Source organism: Peromyscus californicus, unplaced genomic scaffold, assembly GCF_007827085.1.
Source record: "Peromyscus californicus insignis strain IS unplaced genomic scaffold, ASM782708v3 Scaffold_8__1_contigs__length_139910024, whole genome shotgun sequence".
Lineage (NCBI taxonomy): Eukaryota > Metazoa > Chordata > Mammalia > Rodentia > Cricetidae > Peromyscus > Peromyscus californicus.
Genome location: NW_026294606.1, coordinates 52,405,952 through 52,429,054, shown reverse-complemented (window position 1 = coordinate 52,429,054; position 23,103 = coordinate 52,405,952). Strand labels below are relative to the sequence as shown.

Here is a 23,103-nt window from a genome sequence, read left to right as displayed (position 1 = left end):
AATTCTATGCTCATTATTTGAATAAATTTTCTTATTACCCGATGGGAGGGCTAGCAAGTCAGGCACTTTCAGAAGGACTGGCAGGTGGGTGTGATAGATACCAAGTAAGCTATCTCTGGGCTAACACAGCCACAGAAAACATGACAGAAGATGCACAGATTTTTAGTGAGGATCTACACAGTAAGCCCCCGTACTTAGGAAATACTTCATTTTCATTGGAACAGACCCCTTATCAGCTGCCAGTGTCAGAGGATGGTGTTGTTTGGGGATGGCAGAATAGAGGTGGACAGTTAGTAAGTATGCTGTATCAGTGTTTGTTGTGTCATGCCCTGGCAGTCTTTCCCTTTTGATTATGTGTATTACAATTAGTTAATTCTAGGTTGTAGAAAGTCTGGATGCTTTTGTAATATTGTGAATGCATGAAGCATCAATCTAACCTTTTTCAAATGAGAAATATGAATTATTAATTGGTGTATTTAAGCCAGAGTTTGTATGTAAACTGTTGGTGCTGAAGCATGCCCTACTAATTACCCCACACAGTGTTGTGCAGACCTTTTTGTATGGATACTGTTTTGCTCAGTGTTCCTTACCCTTCTGAGAGGGGTTCTTGTCAGATGGACAGTGTGAGGAATTTCAGCAAGTATTTGAAGTCACTGACAGCATGTCACACTTACAGAACACAAATGCATTTCAAGTGTGTTTTCCTTTTGTATTGTGTCTAAGGCAGAAAAATCTGCTACTTATAACTGACCCTAAAATCTTAGTTTGAGTGAAAATCACTTGTGTCCTGACCTCAGTGGTTTGGAGGGAAGCTTTGCTGCTGATGTTGGGTAGCTAACTTGGGCATCTTTCTAGAAGTTCTCTAGTGAGTGCATATATTATTCAACAACAAGAAATCAATCTTGCTTATTATACAGATGTATCGAGGCATTAGTAATGAAAGAACATATACTTATCCCTTTGTATCTGCAGGGGATTGGTTCTAAGAGCCTATGATACCAAAATACAGTCCCTTTTTTGAGGGACTGTATTTGCATAGAATCTATATGCATTCTCCTGCATACTTGATATCATTCTAGAATACTTAAAATATCAAATATCATGTAAGAGCTATGGAAATAATTGTTATACTATGTTGTTTAGGGGAATAGCAAGAAAAAATTGTATGTATTTAGTAGGGATACAGGGTTTTCCCCAAAATATTTTTGATATGTGACTTGTTGAATCTGTGGATATAAAACCCATAGATACAAAAGACTGACCCAAAATAAGATTTTTTTTCTTTATTCAGCAAGTAGGTTTTTTTTGTTTGTTTGTTTTGTTTTTGTAGTAATTTTTATGGAATCATTAAGAAAAGCTATTGGTAATAGGGAGGAGATAGATTTCACTCAAATATTAAGGAAAGAGTTGTAAAATGGGAATCAACAAGTCATATAATTGAAAGAATTGCTTATTGGTCTTGTCTTGCCTGCCTTTCCTCCGTGCCCAGATTATTTTTGCACCCACATTTGGGAATGTTACCAGAAAAGTTAACCTTCACATTCATTTGTTTTTTTCCTTAAATAGTTGTAGAAGACAAAACTCTAAACAATTAATCTTTTAAGATAATATGCAAAGACTTTTATTTAAATGTGTACAATTAGTAGCTATTGCTAACTGCTTGGTACATTTATGCAAAGTGCACACTGAGTGCTGTCTTTATCCTTGTGGCTTTATGCAAGATGCATACTTTCTGTTTTAAATTGTCTTTTCAATTAGGAGATTATGTCCAAGCAGTATTATAATTCCTGGTATTACTGTATTTAATGTGTTGCCTTAATTTTCAAAACTTATTTTCAAAATCTTGTTACAGACATTTAAAAACTAACTTTATATTGAGCTGCTGTATCTCTGCTTTGCAGTTAAAGGGCCAGAGGTAACATTGGTGTGACTCAGAAGTCAGGACAACTGCAGGAGTACAGGCTTTCTTAAGGTGTTCCTAACTCTTTGCTCCATTATCTCATCTATTTTAGTTTCCCCATTTACTTTTTCTTCTCTGACATTCCTCTAGTTCCTATTCAGAGACTATTCTATCTTACATCTGTAAAATACAAACTTGTCAGTCAGTACTTTTTTTTTTTTTTTTTTTTTAAATAAAGCATAGCATCAAAACCTCATCCTGATGGTTGATGCCTCATCCTTCAAAGAGAAGCAGTGTTGACTTTTATGTACAATCACTTCAGAATGTGGTAGCTAAGGTCAATTTGCTTTTTTTGGGGGGGGGTTCAGACAGGGTTTCTCTGTGTAGCTTTGGGGCCTATCCTGGAACCCGTTCTGTAGACCAGGCTGGCCTCAAACTCAAAAGAGATCTCCTGCCTGTGCCTCCCGAGTGCTAGAATTAAAGGCGTGCACCACCACCACTCAGCTTGCTTCTGGTTTTAATGACTGTTGCCAACACACAAATTTTCAGGGGGGAAAAAATTCTGGCTCAGCCAGACAGTGGTGGCGTACGACTTTAATCCTAGCACTTGGGAGGCAGAGGCAGATGGATTTCAGTGAGTTTCAGGCTAGCCTGGTCTACAGAGTGAGTTCCAGGACAGCTAGAGCTGTTACACAGAGAAACCCTATCTCGAAAAACTGAGAAAAAGGAAAAAAAAAAAAAAAATTCTGGCTCATAGAGCAAGGCAGATGAAACTAGAATTCTTATAATCCTTTACAAGTTTCATACACCCACAAGCAAAAACCATGTTTTAAATAAATAATAGCAGGCTGGTCTTTAGTAAAAATATTTTCATGTGAATTTTGAGAAGTCAGTTCTTGAATGTTTTGTGTTTGCTGATATTAGAGCACAATTTTCTAACTACCATTATTACCATTAGCAGATTATCCAACCTTTCTCATTCTTAGTTCTGTGAAATGAGGGTAGTGGTGATACCTGCCTATTAGGCTTGATTTGATTGTAGTAGGAGTACAGGATACAGTGAGATCTCTGCTGTTAGTTGTTATTACTGAATCCTAATCAACTCTTCAAAATTGTATATAGCAGGCCTCCTATCTGGCTTGGATGTAACCACTTAAGGAATAATGGTTTCTTTCTTTCCTTTTTTTTTTTTATTTTAATTTCTCTTTTTTTTTGTTTGTTTTTGTTTTTCTGTGTCACACTGGCCATCCTGTAACTTGTCCTATAGACTAGGCTGGCCTTGAACTCAGAGATTTGCTTGCCTCTGCCTCCCAAGGACTGGGCTTACAGGTATGTGCCACCACCACCCAGAAAATTTCTTACTTAAGATTTATTTATTTTATTATTTTATGTACATGAATGTTTTGCTTGCATGTGTCTGTGCACCATGTGCATGTCTAGTGCTAGGGAAGGTCAAAAGAGGTCTTCGGATTCCCTGGCATTGGAGTAAAAGGTTGTGAGCCACATGGGTGCTAGAAATCAAACTCTGGTCCTCTGCAAGAGCAACATGTGCTCTTAACCATTGTGCCAATTCTCCAGGTCCCCCCACTTAAAGATTTATTTATTTTATGTATATAGGTGTTTTGCCTGAGTGTATGCCTGTCTCATGTGAGTGTAGTGTCTGAGGAGGCCAGAAGAGAGTGTCAGATCCTTTGGAACTGAAGTTATTGTTATATATGGTGTGTGTGTGTGTGTGTGTGTGTGTGTGTGTGTGTGTGTGTGTGGTTGTTAGCTGCCCATGTGAGTACTGGGAATCAAGCCTGGATCTTCTGGAAGAGCAGCCTATACTTAACCACTGAGCCATCACTTCAGCATCTAAGATGTAATAATTGTAGGGTCTGAGTCATTTGTGAGCTAAAACTATGTCACTTTATGGAAAATGTAAATTTCTTGTGCTATTACTCTGCTAAGTATTCATTCAGCATATTTCCCAAGCACCTTTCTACTATTTTCTGGTTGCTGCTGGACATTAAACACAGTGGTAAGCAAAGTGTGTCTGGTGTCTGCCACCTCAGAGTTACGTAGACCACAGACACAGTTCAGCTGTGGACACCGTGGAAGACTAACTATACACCATGCTGTAATAACTCTTGAGTGCTGCTTGAGGGCACTTCACGCCTAGAAGCCATGTAATCTGTCTTTATAAACTACAGAACATGTATTGTTCATTCTGGTCAGCTGCAAAAGGCACTAAAAATGAAAATGATTATCATTAGTTGGTATTGGGAATTTAAAAAATGTATAGCATGTGCATATGACAAGAATCTGTTAATATATTGAATGAAACTGAAATAGGAAAGGTTGATTTTGTGGTTTGGGGTACTGGGAAGAGAACTGGACCTAATCCAAAAGGTGATTTATATAGGTAGTCAAGAAGGAATGAGAATAAAAGAAATAATTAATAGGGTTCTGATGATAGTTTCATGAATTCAGCCTTGTGAAAATTGTATACATTAAAATATGTGAAAATTTTTAAAAAGATGTAAGTTATACATACCTCAGTAAAGCTTTTAACACACATCCTCTGTGTGTGTTTGTGTATGTGTATGTGTATAACAGGCAATGTCTTAGTCTCTTTAGCTTTGTAGGTGCTTATGCACCAACCATTGTGTTCTGATTGCTTTGCACAGTGCTTCCGTAGCCACATTTGTGAGTATGTAGGATGCACTTATTAGATGGGTGTGTGAGAGAGAAGAGATGAGACTAACCCTTTGCAGAAAAGCCAGATGCCAAAGATGAATTAGACGTCTATTTGTGGTTGAAGAATCGGTGTTTTGTGCTTCCACTTACTCAGAGGAGAATTCTGGCTTTTTGGAAATACTTACCAAAATAAAGAATTCCAGATGGGTACTCACTAGGCATTTGTTTTGTGGGCATGGTGTTTTAGTTATTGCCCAGTGAGTGGAGGTAGCAGCAGGTCAGAGTTGCTTCCAGAGTATGAACATAAATTCTATTTGACCCAGAAGCCTTCTACTTGCAGTGTCAGAAACAGTTCCAGGGTTTTCACTGGTGGCTTCCCTTACCTGAGACAGTGTGGATTTAATTTACCTGTTTGTAATTACAAATCTACATGTTTCCTTGATACAACTCATGAATGAATGGTGCTTCATGTGTTACGGAATGCAGAAATGAGCACTGTCTATGCGGAACCCAGGAGCAACACAGCCTGGTTAAGTTCCCATCTTAGAACACTAAGTTTGAGGTACATCCAGGACTGGGACCCCTTGTCCCTTCTTGAGGAGGCTCTACTTCATGGTACCATGGCTGCTGGTGTAATTGAAAGGCAAGCGGTTTGTTGAAGAAGTGCAATGGCAAATTGGAGTTAGTATTTGGGAAAAAACTACCACTGGCATGTTTTATTTTTCATTGAGTTGGGGAAACATTCAGGGTTTGTAAGCAGAGAAAGCTAGGTTTTTATGTCAGGAAAAAAGCCGTGGAAATGGAAAGTAGCCACTTAGTGAGGGGATATTGTAAGTTGTAAAGTGCATGAGCAGAGGCTGTAATCCCCAAAGGAAATCCAAGGGTATGCTAGACAGACTGACTGAAGGACAGAGGTGCTGAGGTGCTAGAAACAGCAAGCAGCTGATGTGTCTGGAATTGAACAAGACCTAAGAGTGCTCTGATACTCTGAACTGGAAACCTTTGAATGAGGTCTCCAGCATCTGAGCATTGGGTGCTATTGTTATTGTAACGTGTGAGTTAATGATTTAATGAGCACTCAATGTGTACCAGCCTTTGTGCTGAGTGCCTTAAGCCAGTAACTTCATCATTTTATTTTTTAGATTATGAATATCTGAATTTCTTTCTTTTTTAAAGTACTGGCAAATAAAAAACTTCATGCAGATTTAACCAGAGCCTAGGTCTATAAACCTGAGTGAACTGCTCTACAGTTAGAATAGCCATTCTGACCCTGTGGAGCTTCACATTGGATTTTACACTTTGACTACCAAATAAATATACTTTTATGCAGTTATCCACCACCAAAAAATGAAAAATTCTGCCAGGTGATTGTGGCACACACCTTTAATCCCAGCACTTGGGAGGCAGAGGCAGGCAGATCTCTGAGTTCAAAGACAGCCTGGTCCACAGATTGAGTTCCAGGACAGCCAGGACTACACAGAGAAACCCTGTCTCAAAAAAACTAAAAAAAAAAAAAAGAAAAAGAAAAGAAAAGGGAAATTTCTGTTTACTTTAAAAAGTGAGACCGGCCGAAGTCACTTCCAGGTGATGTTTATAGAGATTAAATAACTACACAGCTGTCAGTGGGATGTTGGACTCAAGCCCCAGTGGTGTTAGCACAGGTGAGAGCCCTGTGCTAGAAGTGTCAGCATCACCTGTAGCCCCCTGTAGTAGCTCTGGGGAGTTCTGAAGCTGCCATCCCGCCGCCGAGGTGATAGGGAGGCTCTCAGGAATGGGAGCGAGTAGCTCTGCTGAGAGGAGTGTAAGGTGTTTGTAGCTCTGCTGAGAGTGTAAGGTGTTCTCCTGCCTTAGTGGATGCTCTAGCTTTCTCCTGTGCTTCAGGAGCTCTGGCTGCTGCTAGGAGGAGCTTTAATGTTTCTGTCTCTTGCTTATGTGCTTGGAACTTTATAATTAAAATGTTTCCCTCTACATTATATTGAATTTGTAAATCTATAAATTGGGATTTGTGCTAGGTCACACAGGAAATGACTGGTTATACAGTTGTGAGATTGAACTTGGTGAAATGAAGGAGTCTGTCATTTGCAGTGCGTAACAGCTTTGTGCTTAGAAGAAACTGTAAGAGTGACTTAGGTGGAGTTCTGACTACATCGGCTTTGTGTCTTTTTGAGCCTCATTTCATCCCAAAGGTGTGTGTGAATAGCTAGGCTTGGCCTTTTTTTTTTTGGTTTTTCGAGACAGGGTTTCTCTGTGTAGCTTTGCGCCTTTACTGGAACTCGCTTTGGAGACCAGGCTGGCCTCGAACTCACAGAAATCCGCCTGCCTCTGCCTCCCAAGTGCTGGGATTAAAGGCGTGCGCCACCACCGCCCAGCTAGGCTTGGCCTTTTAATCCTATGTTCTCTTAACATTAATTTAGGTTTTTTGTTTTTGTTGTTTGTTTTGTTTTTACTATAAACTGACAAAGCAGCATTTGGTTGAACTTAGGATACATATATATGTGTGTGTGAACATTTTTTCTAGGTCCCAACAACTAAGGTTTCAGAGCTAAACCCTAATGCGAAAGTATGGGGGACTCATATGTTACATTTGGAAGCGAGTAGTGCGGCTGTTGGTGTGAATGCCTCGTGGGAGGAGGCCCCCGGCCATCCTGCAGACTGCGACCAGCAGGGTGAGTAGTGAGCCTGCTTTTTTTTTGGTGTTTTTTTTTTTTTTTTTTTTTTTGGTTTTTCGAGACAGGGTTTCTCTGTGTAGCTTTGCGCCTTTCCTGGAACTCACTTGGTAGCCCAGGCTGGCCTCGAACTCACAGAGATCCGCCTGGCTCTGCCTCCCGAGTGCTGGGATTAAAGGCGTGCGCCACCACCGCCCGGTGTGAGCCTGCTTTTAAGTCTTTGCCTTCCTTAACATTTTAATCTGTCTTCTCCATTCACATTTGTGTCCTGGTTTGTGACAGTATTTAGAGAAGCGGCTCTCAGCCTGTGGGTTGCTACCCCTTTGAGGGTCAGACAACCTCTTCACAGGGGCCAGCCTAAACCCATCAGAAAACACAGATATTTACGTTATGATTCATAACAGTAGCAAAATTACAGTTATGAATAGCAATGATTAATTTTATGGTTGGGGGTCACCACAACATGAGGAACTGTATTAAAGGAGCAAAACATTAGGAAGGTTGAGGACCACTGAACTAGAGCCTTGGAAGCTTTTACAATCCAGTTAAAACTTTGAGTAACCACCAATGTAAGCTTTATTTTAAGGGAAAGTTGTTCTTCTAACACAGGCTTTTGGGATAAACTTGCAATTACAGGATTGGATACCAATGGCGATGGTGACAAAAGTCATGAGAATGCCGCACTGTCAGACTTAGAGGAGGCAGACCAGACAGACATGAGCACTCTGGCTCTGGATCATTCGGAATATGAACCTCTGCCTGAAAGTAATGATACGGGTAAGCCTGCTTTATGGATTTGTTTTTTACTTATTCAGTTTTAAAAATGAGTTTCTTACTCTGTCTTTAAACAGTGTACTTTTCATTGCCTCCTTTTAATGTTCCTTGAAACTAATCGATTCAGAAATGAGACCCTGGAGGGGAAGGTGTGCTGGAGATTATCAGTTAGCTTCGGAGACAGATGGCTTCGAGTTAGGAGAAGCACAAGGTTGTTGACAGGGTCAAGTGTTGAGATGGACAGAGATGGAGAGTTAGTGCTGGAACTGAGGGTTAGACATGTTGGATGGGCCGAGTGTTAGTTACCGAGATTATACAGTGGTGGATGAAGCAATTGAAGCTTCACTGCAGAGTCTTGGAAGCCAGATGGTTTGACCTGTGCCCTTTTGTCATTGTGGTGAGTGGCAGGAAGAAAGTAAGAAGCTTGGGGAAGGAAACCTATTGAACACATTTTTCTCTTTTTTATTTTCTTTTTTTATTGTTGCACTGTGTAATTGCCTCAGGTTTTAAATCAAGTCCTGTCTCCTCAGTCTGCATTGCTCACTGTCAGCTTTTGGAAGTATAGGGAAGCATTGTCTTAATGAGCAGGAAATGGAGTTGGCCGACCCGAAGATGCCAGTATGAGACAGTGATCCACAGAAACCACATTTAGTTTAAGACTATCAGATACAACAAAATTCAGCATTATCACTTAAGTGGGAAATGTGTTTTATAAGCACCAGGTCTGTTTTAAACTATGTTAGAGCCTACTGCTTTAAATCTTTGGTCAATTGGCATGGGAAAGCTTGCCCCACCCCTCACCATGGAAAGAGCTGGCTCCGCCCCTTGCCTGAGAGAAGTGGTCCCAATGGCCTGGATTAATGAACTCAGCTGTCACTAAGGCACACATCCAGGGCACACCCCAACATCTACCCCATCTGTGACCTGCTGGAGTGTGTGAAGGGACTGATCCTAGCTGCAGGATAGCCATGATTCCCGGCAACAGCAAGCTATCGGAGAAGAATGTCGGTGGGGGGTCCAGTATTGATGGTATGCCAAGGCCAGAGGCCTTGAGATTGACCAATAACTCATGAACATTTTCAAGTAAAGCTGTTTGGACAGAGGGATGTACTGTATGATGCACAGCAGCTCCCAATGCCACTAGGATGAAGAGGTGGGAAAGACTGAGGAGCAAAGTGTTTTTCTTTTTCTTTTTTATTATTATTTATCTTATTTTTATTATTTTTGGCTTTCTTTGGCGGGGGCGCTGCAGGTGGGAGGGACATATTCAGAGGGACTGGGAGATGAGTGGGATTGGGGTGAGTTTCCAATCAATTAAAAATAATAACAATGAAAAAGAATTTTTTTTATTTTTTTGAGGCAGGGTTTATCTGTGTAGAATTGTGCCTTTCCTGAAACTCACTCTGTAGCCCAGGCTGGCCTCGAACTCACAGAGATCCGCCTGCCTCTGCCTCCCGAGTGGCGTGCGCCACTACCACCCAGCAATAAATAATATATATTTTTTTTTTTTTTTGGTTTTTCGAGACAGGGTTTCTCTGTGTAGCTTTGCGCCTTTCCTGGAACTCACTTGGTAGCCCAGGCTGGCCTCGAACTCACAGAGATCCGCCTGGCTCTGCCTCCCGAGTGCTGGGATTAAAGGCGTGCGCCACCACCGCCCGGCAATAAATAATATTTTAAATGTGAAAAAAATCTGTAGTCAAATGAATAAGGTAAGAACTTAAAAAAGAAAAAAAAATCACATTGGTTTCTGGCAAGTATGAATTAGCCTTGAATTTAAGTGATTTAAACCTCCATATAAGCAAGGGTTCACCAGCATGTAGCAATTTGATTTGATCAGCTCCTTCTTATTAACCCACCACTAATTGGTTAATGCCTCAGAAATGACAAAACATTGGGATAAACCAGAGTGATGGTGAGGTTGACTTTTTGATGGCAAAACAAGGGAATGCTGGAATTTTTTGGGGGGGGGGGTTTCGAGACAGGGTTTCTCTGTGTAGCTTTGCGCCTCTCCTGGAACTCACTTGGTAGCCCAGGCTGGCCTCGAACTCACAGAGATCCGCCTGGCTCTGCCTCCCGAGTGCTGGGATTAAAGGCGTGCGCCACCACCACCTGGCCTGGGAATGCTGGACTTTTAAAAGTACATTTCAAAAAAGAATAACAGGTGGGGATCCTAATAGTAAAATCAAAACCATCAAAAATAATTTAAACTTTGGACTGTGTCTAAATCTCAAACTGGGAACAGAAAGTATGCAAAAGATACAAAATGGGTAGTATCAAAAAAAATAATGTGTTAAATATATCTGGAAAGTCTAAATTCAAAAGAAGTTGGTTCTTTGTAAAAGGAATAGTTAAAGCTATTCTTTGAAAAAAAAACAGGAAGACTTGAGTTCTCTTTGGAAGCCAGGGTATGTGCCTATGTGAAATGCTCATAGGTTGTGGGAAGCCATTCCTTGTCTCCAGTCTTGTTTCTGGTGTGATCCACAAAATCTAGTCAGTCTGTAAAATACTGACGTGCGCACTGGTTCGACCCCAGCACTGTGGAGGGAAGGAAATGAAGGGAAGGGTAAGGAGAAAGGACCGGTGAAGCCCTCTCCACTGCAGTGGGTCAGCAGTTCCCAGGAGCTCAGTCAGCCACTCTCCGAGCAAAAAGAAAGAAGTTATTCTTTAGACAGTTTAGTGTATGTATGTACTGAAATTTGGATCCCGCCCCCCCATTACCTTTTTGTCACCTCTCTCCTCTGAAACTCTTCTTCCCAGTGACCCTTCTGACCATGATGTCTAATCTGCTGCTGGGTTCACTTCCTGAACATGAGTTGAGGCTTGTCACTGGGACATTGGTAGCTTCTCTGAAGAAAATAGCCCCTCTCCCACCACCTCTGGTTTTGTTGTTGTTGTTTTCTTCGAGACAGGGTTTCTCTGTGTAGTTTTGGAGCCTGTCCTGGATCTCACTCTCTAGACCAGGCTGGCCTCGAACTCAGAGATCTGCCCGTCTCTGCCTCCCGAGTGCTGGGATTAAAGGTGTGTGCCACCGCCGCCGCCGCCGCCGCCGCCGCCGCCGCCGCCGCCGCCGCCACCACCACCGCCACCGCCACCACCACCACCACCACCACCACCACCATCTGGCCTCCCAGCACCTCTTAATGATGAGGGGATAGCTTCATGAATTTCTTTCTCCCACTCATAGTAAATGAAATGATAACAGGCTCAGTGAGGTCAATTCATGTGCAGAAGACACTGTTTGGCAGCACTCTTCCCCAGCTTCTCACAATTATATATATATATTTTTTTCCTCCGAGACAGGGTTTCTCTGTGTAGCTTTGGAGCCTATCTTGGAACTTGCTCTGTAGACCAGGCTGGCCTTGAACTCACAGAGTTCAGCATGCCTCTGCCTCCCGAGTCCTGGGATTAAAGGCATGTACCACCACGCCTGGCGAAATTATATTTTTACCTTCCATCTTTTGTTACGTAATCTGACCACCCTTGGAAGAGGTGCTATAGCTGTCCCATTTAGGGACAGGGATTCCACAGTCACTTACTCGCCACACTTTTATCAGTTTTCTGGAAAGGCGTTACTTTTTTTTTGAAAAGTGGTTTTACATTCACAGCAGAATGGAACAGAAAGTCAGGTACTGTTTCCATATGTGCTTGCCCGGACACTGTGTAGCCTCCCCCACTGTCAATACCACTCCCCAGAGTGTTGTGTTTTACAACTTAGTCTGTGTGGAAACATCATTATCACCCAGAGTCTGTGGTTTACTTCTTGGTATTGTTTCAAGCACATAACAACATTTGTTGTCAGTATGTAACATCATGGATAGTCCCACTGCCAAAGCAGTCAGCTGTGTTTTCTGTAACAACCCCTCTTCCCCAGCCCTGGGCAATCACTGCTTTTGTTTGTTTTATTTAGGGGGTTTTGTTTTGTTACTTTGTCTTTGTAACCTTTTTTTCAGGGTACCAGAGAGGAATCATTCACTGGGTAGCCTTTCAGCCTGACCTCTTCTGTTTAGTAATATGCATTTGTGGCCCTCTATGTCCTCACATGGCTCACTGCTATTTTAGCCTGAATTATTCTAGCAAAGCCCAGTTTATCCAGTCATTTGTTCAAAGATGGTTGCCTTTGGGGTTTGACAATAACTAATAAAGTGATGATGCACATTAGTGTGCAGGTTTTTATGTAGATATATGAGATTTTGAGTCCTTGGGTTAAACATCAAGGAGTATGATCACTGTATGGTAAAGTATGTTCAGTCTGTAAGGAGTCACCAGCTGTCTGCATGGTGCTTGTGCTGTTTCAGCCCCCTGTTTTGATGCTTTGTTGTTAGGCGTGTATATATTAGGCCTTATTATATCCTCATGGAGATTTGACTTTCTAGCATTAAAGCAGTTTTCCTTGCTTTAAAGTCTCTTCTTTCTGAAACAAATATAGCTGCTTGTGTTTTCTTTTGATTAACGTAGTCTTCCTGGCTTCATCTCCCTAGTGCTGGGATTTCCGATGTGTGCCACCTTTTTCTGCCCAGCTTTTCCTATTGGTTTCTTTTCTTTTTTTCTACATGATGAAACATAGAGCATGAAATTTACCATCTTAACATTGTCTGTGTGTGTGTTGTGTGTGTTTGCTGGGAATAGAGTTCTGGGCTTTGTAAGAATACTAAGCATATGTTCTTCATTGACCAAACTCTCAGCTCCTTAACTATATATAAATATACAGCTCAGTAGTACTGGATGCTGTTGTACAACCATTGCCATTATGTGACTTAAAATTCTTTGTATCTTATAAAAAGCTGAAACTTTGTACCCACTAAAATAACTGTCCATTTCTCCTTCCCTAGCCTCTGACAGGCACCAATTCTCTTTTCTGTCTCTCTAATTTGCTCACTTTAGGAACCCCATAAAGTGGAATTAGACAGCATATATGTTTTTGTAATTGGCTTATTTCATTATTGACTTAATATCCTTAAGGATCATCTACACTGTAGCATATGTCAGAATCTGTTTCCTATTCAGAGCTGAATAATAATAGTACTCCTTTTTGTTGTACCACATTTCTTTATTCACTTGGAGTTGCTTCTACCTTTTGGATATTGTGAGTGATGCTGCTGGTTCTGCATTACTAATCCCTAATCAAACAGGATTTGCAGATACTTTTTCCCGTTTTTTTTTTTTTTTTTGTGTGTGTGTGTGTGTGTGTGTGTGTGTGGGTTGCTTTACTTAGTTGATAGTTGGTGTACAAAGTGTCTAATTTTTATGAAGTGCAGTTTATCTGTTTTCTCTTTTGTATCCTGGGCTTTGCTATGGCATCTGTAATAAGGTAGAGTCCAATATTCTGAAGGGTTTTTTTTTTTATTTATGTTTTGCTTTCATCTAGGAGTTTTATGGTTTTGTTTTTTTTTACACATTATAAGGCTATGCTGTCCCTTTCATTCTTTTTTTATGTGTATGTGCATATGGACATGTGTATAGGTACCCACAGAGGCTAAAATAGGGCATTGGATTCCCTGGAGTTACAGGCAGTTGGGAGGCACCTGACATGGGTGCTGAGAACTGACCTCTGGTTCTCTACAAGAGCAGCATGTACTCTTAACCTCTGAGTCATCACTCCAGCCCACCTCCAAACCATTTCATTCTTTCTGCATATAGATACTGAGTTTTCTCAGCACTGTGGAAAAGACTGCCTTTCCCCTTTCAACAGCCTTAGCATCCTTGTTAAAGATCATTTGACCACACACATGATTTATTTCTAGGTCTTTCATCTATTTTTGTGTATTGCTCTGTCATTATGCCAGTATTACCTTGACAGAATTGTAGAGGCAGAAGAAAGGATAGCATTTCAACAGCTTACACTGGAAGAGTGGTATAGCCATATACTAGAAATAAAAACAACCTCATTCATGTTTGATACCATACATAAAAAATTAATTTCAAGTGATCATAGATTAAACAAAAAAACCTTAAGCAATAAAATAAAAGAAAACTTGCATAATCTTATTAAGATTTCTTGTGTATGACCTGTAAAGGAAGACCAGTAGGAGAAAAACTTCATAAATCCAGCTATATAAACATTTTAAATTGCCATTGCAAACAGAGGCAGTATCTGTAATCACATATCTGGTAAGGACTTGCACCCAACAAAACTCAGCAAAACCGCCCACTAAGAACCTGAGCAAGTAGACACAGCAGCACTGAGGATGTCTGTGGACATGAGGATGCTTGAGCTTCCGGTGCCACAACTGAGGGCTCCGGAACTAACATGTCTGCAATGCCCTTGGCTCTAGGAAGAAGAGTAAGCTCAAGGCTAACTAGAGAAGTGTACAGAGAGGTGAATAGAGAGCTCTGTCTTTAGGAGCCAGAGCCACAGTAGGAAACCTGAACTGTGGTTGGTAAATTTCTAGAGACTCAGGCTGCACCGACGAGAGTTTAAAACTCCTGGAAGCCTAGTCATAGGATTGGCACTGTTAGATGAATTTTACCTAGAGCTTACACAGGGCCTCAGACCGTTAGAGACTTCTTGTGCTTCTGGCTAAAGGAAGCGGGAAAGCCCCATTGTCAAGTATGTCAGAGCACACTGTCCACCTTGACAGCAGTTGCCCTCAGAAGGAACTACACCTCACATCTACTCTTTTCTGTTCTCATCTTATGTGATGTATTTACCACAGACCTAAGTGAGTAGTGACACATTTTACCTAATGTCTTTTTTCCTGTGCAGGATCTTGCCTTGACATTTAGTCATTATGTTACTTGGGCTCCTGACTCTTAACAGTTCTCAGACTTACTTGTTTTTGGTAATCTCAACAGTTTTGAGGAGGAGCAGCTATGTGTTCTGTGATACTGTTTGAAAGTCTTCTGATGTAATTCCCATCACCATGTTTATATTTGGAGTAGGGAGAAGTCCATAAAGATAAAGCTCATTTTTATCATGTGACAAGAGTATATATACACTTGGTGACAGTGAAAGAAACTTAACATTGTGGTTGTTGACCTTGATTACCTGCTGAAGTCACATTGATTTCTTAACAGTTCTGTAGTTAGGGTTGAGGAGTGGCTCATACATACCTAGGAAATTAATGTTTCATTTATTTTATTTATTTTTTATGTTTGTTATTTTTAAAAAGAAAATAATCTCAGTCCCTAGAGCTGCATCTTGCTGGTGGTAAGTCATTTGGAGTCTCACTGATGTCACTCAGTCCAGCAGCCTGTCCTCATATGAGCACTTCTCTGTCTCTACTGCTGACTTGCTGAATGGTCATGAACGTCCTGCACTGCTAGATCGGTTTCCCTCGTGCTTACATAGCACACCTCTGTCCCTTCAGCTCGGTCCTTCAGAAAGAATAGTGTTCTGTGCCAACTGTCCCAGTATCCCAGACTCCTGATCCGTCCTTCCTGAATCTCTTCAAGGCTCGTGGTTGTCCTTACAGTTCGAGAATTGCATTTATCCAGCTCTTTAAAAACCTTATTCTGGCCAGGTCTGTTTTGGGTTTTGGTTTGTTTTTTTGTTTACCCCCCCCCCCCCTTTTTTTCCCCTCCTTGTGATACTAGTGAATGAACCTTGCGTCTCTAACATCTTGGAAGCACTTTACCCATGAGCTATATCTCACTCTGGTTTAGAAAATATCAGTTTTTTTGTCTGTGTGTGAATGAATGTGTGTATGTGAATATGTGTGTGTGCATGTGTTGTACATGTATACATATGACTAGAAGCCAACTCTAGTGTAGTTCCTCAGGAGGCATACCAGGTCTCTCAGTGGGATCTGGGGCTTATTGATTGGGCTGGAGTAGTTGTTGGCTAATAAGCTCCAAGGAGCTACCTGTCTCTGTCCCAGCCCCTCTCCCAGCTAATATTGGGATTACAAATGTGTACCATCACATTTAGCTTAGTTACATGGGTGTAGGAGTTGAACTCAAGTCCTTATATGCTCACACAACAAGCACATACCAACGAAACTATCTCCTCAGTCCCCTATGTCATTTTTAGTTGGTGAATCCTTCATACCACTAAATAGTTTCCTTCTCTTCCTACCCCACCCCCCCCATCTCCCACAGCTTACTTCACATATATATCCGTGATAGTCATTATGAGCCACCAGATGCAGCTCTGCAGCCACCGGCTTTCCTATTGCTTCAGATGAAGGTTGGAATGCCCTGGGGCTAAGTGGCAGGTCTTTTGTCTTTCTTACTTGGCTTCAATACACTATGGTTTGAGTGCTGAATGATGGTCTGCCCTCAGTGATTGTGTTAGCCTCCTGATTATACTGCTGTGACTTCACTTGGAACCACGGTGGTCTTTCCAAAATGTCACCCCCAAATTGGTTCCCAGTCACATTCAAATTAAAATTCAAGCAGCCTCCTTGGTGTGACTCACACAAGCTTCATTTTTTGACTTTCTTTTTTCCTGAGTTCCTTTACTCCTCAGTTTTGCCAGCCTCCTTACTGTCTGTTGACTTTGCCTCTCAGGGCCTTTGCCTGGAACTTAACTTCCATTTTCCTCACCTTCCATGTGGGGCAGCACCATGCTGCTCTGGCCCCTTGCCCAGGCTGTTTTCCTCTGGGTCGCTTCAGTCTCATTATGCTGGCAGTGGCTCCTTTATAGCTGTCCATTGTCTGCCTCTCTCAATGGAATGTTGGACTCTTGAAGGCAGGGGCCTTGCTTCATTTAGGCTGAATTCACAGTTCCTGTAACAAGTAAATATCTCTTCAGTGGGGAGAATGGAATGTGAGTTTAAATGAGATAACCAGGGCAAGTCTCCAGATCAGGGATTGACAAGTCATGTCTTCACTTTCAAGTCTCACGGTCTTGTTTAGTTCCTTGGTTGTTTTAGCAGTTTGGTTTCTTTCTGCTAGTGAAAATGGATTTTGTGGAAAAACTCAGTATAACACTGTTGTAAACTGTTCTAAATTCTCCTACTTTGACGTTGCCTCTTCATGGTGTTTAACCTTGACTTTCAGGATACAGTGTCTTTTGTGTTTGCTTGGCTGACTTACGTACGAACACTCTTCCAATGCCTTTCATCTCTGTGATATTAAGTCTAGTTCATAAGATGTCCTGAGTGCGAAGGGCGTCAGGGGCCTTCAGCCCAAACTTGGCTTTACTCTGCCAGAGGCCCTGCCTCTCCTGCTGATGACTGTGACCCCATACACATAAATAAGCTACACTGCCACCAAACATCTGAACTGTTTCCTTTGGAGCAGAATGAGCTTTTGTCTGAGAATCTGACTTCTTTGGTGTCTTCTCACGGGGACTCTTTAATAAGATGGTTTCTAGCTTGTCTCTTTAGCTGGGAATTGGAAGGCAAATTTAAAACTCTCCCATAGAGCCTAGTTCAGAAGGCCTGTGTGTCAGCAATCTCCAAACTTCCGTTGTTTCCTCTGCGGTGGTTAGGTTTCACCTGTGTTTATCTTTTTTTGGTTTTTCGAGACAGGGTTTCTATGTGTATAACTTTGAAGCCTGTCCTGGAACTCACTCTGTAGCCCAGGCTGCCCTCGAACTCACAGAGATCCACCTGCCTCTGCCACCCAAGTGCTGGGATTAAAGGCGTGCGCCACCACCGCCCAGCTGTATTTATCTTTTCTTTGTTCTGATTCTTTCTTTATATTTTACTGTTATTTAGAGTCAGTCAGTGTTCTTGTCTGTTACCTAAAAAGTCCTTTTTGAGGTCAGACAAGACACCAAGGAAGCTTGTGCCTACTATTTTGTGATGACAGAGTCACTGCTAGACTCTGTTAATGAAGTTTAATCATTGTTTGCTCAACTTTCTTAGGGGAAGTGATTTTTTTTTTTCATGGTTTACTTTTTTCTAGTGGGGAAAATAGCACTTTTCATACTATTGTGTGTATATGCAGGCAAAAACACTGGAATGCTGTACTGAATTACCTGCTTGGTAAATTTTAAGCAATTTTTTTTTCCTGAGTTGTTTATTACTTCTATATAGGAGGAAATGAGTCTCAACCAGAAAGCCAGGAAGACCCCCGAGAAGTACTTAAAAAAACATTGGAATTCTGCTTATCTAGGTAAGGCTTTTAGTAATTTTTCTAATGCCTAATATCTTTTGTAGTACACTGGTTATTGGTTACATATGTGAGTTTTCATAGTAGAATGTTTATGAATAACTAATTTCATATCTGTCTATTCATCAAAAGTGCTGTAAAGAACTGTGGTGACCCTCAGGCCAGGGACCCCCAAGAGTTTGCCTCAGATCCATTTTGGTGATGATTGTCTAGGCTTCTGTTTCACGATGGATTCTTGCATATGCACAATATGCCATGAATCAGTCTGCCATAAGGCCTTCAGATAAATGGCCAAAACAATGTTTAGGGGGCTGTTTTATTTATATAGTGCTCACATTTAGGTACATTTAGGTTTTGTTTCCCTTAAACAACATTTTTGTTGTTGAAAAATATAGTAGAACCTTTAAGTTAATAGACAATGGGATGGGTTTGAGTATGAAAGTAGGTAACTAGCCACAAGTGAAGTCCCCTGCAGCTCTGAGGACCTGTTTCATGAAGGTCTCAAAAAGACAAAAGGTCCTATTTAAGATGAAGGAACAGTCAATGCCTGGACCTTCTTTCTTCCTTCCTCTCATCACAACTTAGTATAGTATTGAGTTTTAGCACATGTCATGGTGTAAAAATGAAAGATCTTGTGCCCAAGTTGCAAAGAACAGCTCCCTGCTATTCACACACCTTGGTGTAGCCCTCCAATAGCTACAAGTGTCACCCTCTGAGATAAGGGATAAGCAGTTTCCTCTCAAGTGAGTTAGTCTCTTTGACTGAACTCTTAACTGTTTGACCTTCACTGAGAGACACTGTAGAAGGGCCTGTGAAACCCCTTACTATATTTTAGTTTTGTGGTGTTTTGAGACTTTGTGTGTTACATTACACAGTCTTTCTCATGAGAATTTGCAGGAAACATTTTTTTTTGACTCAAATGCCAGGAAGCAGCGCATCTTGTCCTAATTGCTGGTGGAGTGGTGTACCTTCTGATCTGGCTAATAGTGCTGATCCTGTTTCCTTCTTGTTAGCTCTGGCTGCCTAGAGCCAGAGCCGATGCAGTGCCTCTAACATGTGTCCAGACTGTATGGGTGCACTTTCTCCTGGCCTTTTATATTTCCTATAGCTTTCTTATTCATTTAGCTGGATTTCCTATTGTAAAAAAAAAAAAAATGTACACTTTTAATAAATTACTCAAATACTGTCCAGAACAAAAATGAGACATAACTGTATCTTTCTTTGTTTTGTGTTTTGAGACAAGGTTTCTCTGTGTAGCTCTGGCTGCCCTGGAACTTGCTCTGTAGACCAGACTGGCCTCCAATTAAGAGAGAGATCCACCTTTGCCTGCCCTCCCAAGTGCTGAGAGTAAAGGCATGTACCATCATGCCTGGCTATAGCTGCATTTTAAACAAACTACCCCACTGGCTAATTTTGATTACATCAAGTGAGCAAATACCAGATGGAGTTTAGACTCAGCTCTCACCCCAAAGCTATCCCACACCACATTCATGCCTCTGGTGAAACTTCTTTTAAAGAACTATCAGTTAAAAGAGTTTGCTCTCTTTCAACAGGGAGAATCTTGCTAGCGACATGTACCTTATATCCCAGATGGACAGTGATCAGTATGTGCCAATTACAACGGTAGCTAACCTTGACCATATCAAGAAACTCAGTACTGATGTGGATTTGATTGTTGAAGTGCTAAGATGTAAGTAGATGACGATTGGAAGTGCAAAGATTGTTGTCTTCACATTATCTTTCTTATTATGAGCCTTCTTTTCACCAGAAGCCATCAGATAAGACATATGGGTGAATGAGATACTTTCTGGCCTCCTTTCTTTTCTGACCAGCTCTCTGTAACAGGAGCATTGATTGCCCCTGTAGCGAAACTTCAAGCAGATTATAGGCTAATTGAAAGAGAAAAGGAATCTTTTCGTTAGAAATTTTATTTTAAAGACAGCTGCTAAATTATTGAAAGCTAAAATAAATAATGACATTTTTGAAGTCAAATATATTTGTTTAGCTACTAAATGGGCTTCTTTCCAACTAGTTGCTTAAGTTTTGATGAAATATTGCTGTGATTTTTCTTTAGCTACTGTGAATAAAGCTGTTTCTTGGAAAGTTGACACATAGCATGAATGTTTAAATACTCCATAGAAAGTCTGCAGGCACTTCAGGGATACAAGTCTCTGTAAAGTGTTACCTTTCTTTTGTATCAAAATCGTGGTTTATTTGTATCCTACTTGATGTTGGGGACCTCAGCACCTTTTCTAGTTTTTGTTTTTGTTTTGTTTTGTTTTGTTTTTCCAGACAGTGTTTCTCTCACTTTGTAGACCATGCTGGCCTTGAACTCACAGAGATCCACCGTTTTCTGCCTCCCAAGTGCTGGGATTAAAGACATGCACCACCAACACCCAGCTTGTTTATTTTTTTGAAAGAAATTAAATAACTTTACTGTAGGAGTGATTGGCATCAAACGCTGTATTTAAAGGTTGTAGCCGGTTAGTTTTGACACATGGGTACATGGGTGAAACATCACAACAGTGAGGCTAAGGACAACTCTGCTCCTCCCAGACCTTTGCTGGCCTTGGGATGCTTTCTGTACAGACTTTGCTGTGATGTGTTGGTTTCCTTTTAAATCAGACTATTATTCATTATAAAAATTCATTTTCTGGTGGCGCACGCCTTTAATCCCAGCACTCGGGAGGCAGAGCCAGGCGGATCTCTGTGAGTTCGAGGCCAGCATGGGCTACCAAGTGAGTCCCAGGACAGGCGCAAAGCTACACAGAGAAACCCTGTCTCGAAAAACAAAAAAACAAAAATTCATTTTCTGTACTCAAGCTACAAATTCTAGGTGAGTGCTTTTTCCCATTCCCTTCCTTGGAACCGGGTGTATATGTGTATAGTGGCTTCTTCACAGAGAATGTGGTGTGCAGTGTGCCACACAAGCCAGCACATCCATATTGCTTACAAACGTTTGGATGATTAGACATTGCTGTGTCTGAATTAAAGTCTCATTTCTCTTAACAACCAGCCTTTTTTTTTTTTTTTTTTTTTTTTTTTTTTGTGTGTGTGTGTGTGTGTGTGTGTGTGTGTCTATATTGTCCTGTGTGTGTGTGTGTGTGTGTGTGTGTGTGTGTGTGTGTGTGTGTCTATATTGTCCTGTCCCTGTGCATTGATGAGACAGTTGTTTCAGAATATTTTTCTTCTGTGCATTGAACTTAACAGTAATATTAAAAGATTGATATCTTCCTTTAGAACTTAATTGGATTTAAAAGGCATTTTTAAAAATTTACCGTGTGTGTGTGTGTGTGTGTGTGTGTGTGTGTGTGTGTGTGTGTATGATGGCGGGGGGGAGTATGTGCCATGGTGTCACATGGAGGTCAGGGCAACATCTGCATTTGATTTTCCATGAGTTATGGGGATTGATCTCAAGTCAGTGGGCTTAAACACCTAGTGCCTTTACCTGATTGAGCCATTTTGCCAACCTTTTAATTGGATTTTCTAATCACAAGTAAAATTTTTTTCACTTTTTTATCCTTACACCAAAAGCTAAAGAACTGGTAAGCGTAATTATCAGTAGAAATTTGAAGCATTATATGACATTTCCCAAGGCAGTAGTTTACTTTCCAGATTGCCATTTAGAATACAGACTTGGGGAGTGTAGCTGGGTTTGATTCCATCCGATCTATATCTGTCTATACTCTACTACACTAAGTCTCTTGGGTTATTCTTAGTATCACACCCCAGTATCACTGATGAAAGTTGTCAGATTTTGCTGTAGGAAGGAGAAAACCATGAGCCCTGTCTTTTAGTATTTGGTCTGTTTGATCTGTTTGATCTACAACCACCACCTCATTGTGTGTATATTTGGTAGTTCTTGCAGGACCTTTTAGATTTACATGTTTCTTCCTTCTGAAAATTTAACATACAAGATGGATTTAAACAGTTCAGTAGTTGTGTTGGTTTTGAACTTTTTGTTTTGTTTTGTTTTATTTTGAGACAGGGTTTCTCTGTGTTGTTTTGGTGCCTGTCCTGGATCTCGCTCTATAGACCAGGCTGGCCTCGAACTCACAGAGATCCGCCTGCCTCTGCCTTCCACGTGCTGGGATTAAAGGCGTGGGCTACCAACGCCTGGCTGGTTTTGAACATTTTAATAATTTGCCCAATGTCCAAGTTTCTCTGGTGTGTTTGTTAATGAGTGCTTACGTTCTCTTAGAGTATCATGTAATATATGTTGGGTAATAAGTGTTGACATCCTGTTGGGGTGTCATATAATGTGTGCTTTACCATTTATTTATTTTTTTCTCTCACAGCTTTACCTTTAGTCCAAGTAGACGAGAAGGGAGAGAAAGTAAGGCCAAATCAAAACCGGTGCATAGTAATATTGCGTGAAATATCTGAATCCACTCCTGTGGAAGTAAGTCATTCCTCTATTGGGGGCATCTGTTTATATATGTATTTCATCTGTTTTTGATAGGGCTTATTTGAGAAAAAAATACACAAACACCTTTTCCCAGGATGTACACACTAATAATTACAGTGTGACTCACTTGTAGGAAGAATAACTGTCATGCCTTTTGGTCTTAGGATTCCTCTGTATATTTAAATTTAAAAAGATAATAGGGTTTATATATTTCAATAGTTAGAAATTAAAAAATGAAATGGGTTTAGATATGTATTCCTTAAAAAATAAGAGTAATGGGTGGGGAGGATGGATGATGTGGATCTTTATCATTTCACAGTTTGTTTTGTTTGCATATGTTGTTCTTGTTTGTTTGGGCTTGGGTTTTTTTTTGGGTTTTGTCTCTCTGTTGGATGATTGGTCTAGTTTGGGTTCTCTAGAGGCAAGGTCTCATTATATAGTCCAGGCTGACCTTTGACTCATGATCCTGCTGCCTCAGCCTCCTAAATGCTGGCATTATAGGTATGTGCCACCATGATTGGCCCTAATATTTACCATTTTTAGTGCTTTCAGGCTTGTCCAGCCTGCAGCCCACCAGCTGCATGCAGCATGGGGTAGCTAGGGATGCCATATGACGCAAAATAGTGAACTTCCTTAAAATAGGATGGGTTTTTGTGTATGTGTTTGTTTTGTGTACT

The 23,103-nt window shown here is 40.9% G+C and overlaps 1 protein-coding gene across 2 annotated transcripts in view; it reads left to right on the top strand.

The window, feature by feature from the left end:
• Larp4b (La ribonucleoprotein 4B) overlaps window positions 1-23,103 on the top strand; it is an 87,486-nt gene that overhangs the window by 37,652 nt on the left and 26,731 nt on the right. For both annotated transcript variants that reach the window (XM_052727574.1, XM_052727573.1), the window contains exons 4-8: window positions 7,098-7,245; window positions 7,882-8,022; window positions 17,943-18,021; window positions 19,572-19,708; window positions 22,317-22,420. In XM_052727574.1, coding sequence (XP_052583534.1) covers window positions 7,098-7,245; window positions 7,882-8,022; window positions 17,943-18,021; window positions 19,572-19,708; window positions 22,317-22,420 — 609 coding nt within the window. The remainder of the gene's footprint in view (window positions 1-7,097; window positions 7,246-7,881; window positions 8,023-17,942; window positions 18,022-19,571; window positions 19,709-22,316; window positions 22,421-23,103) is intronic.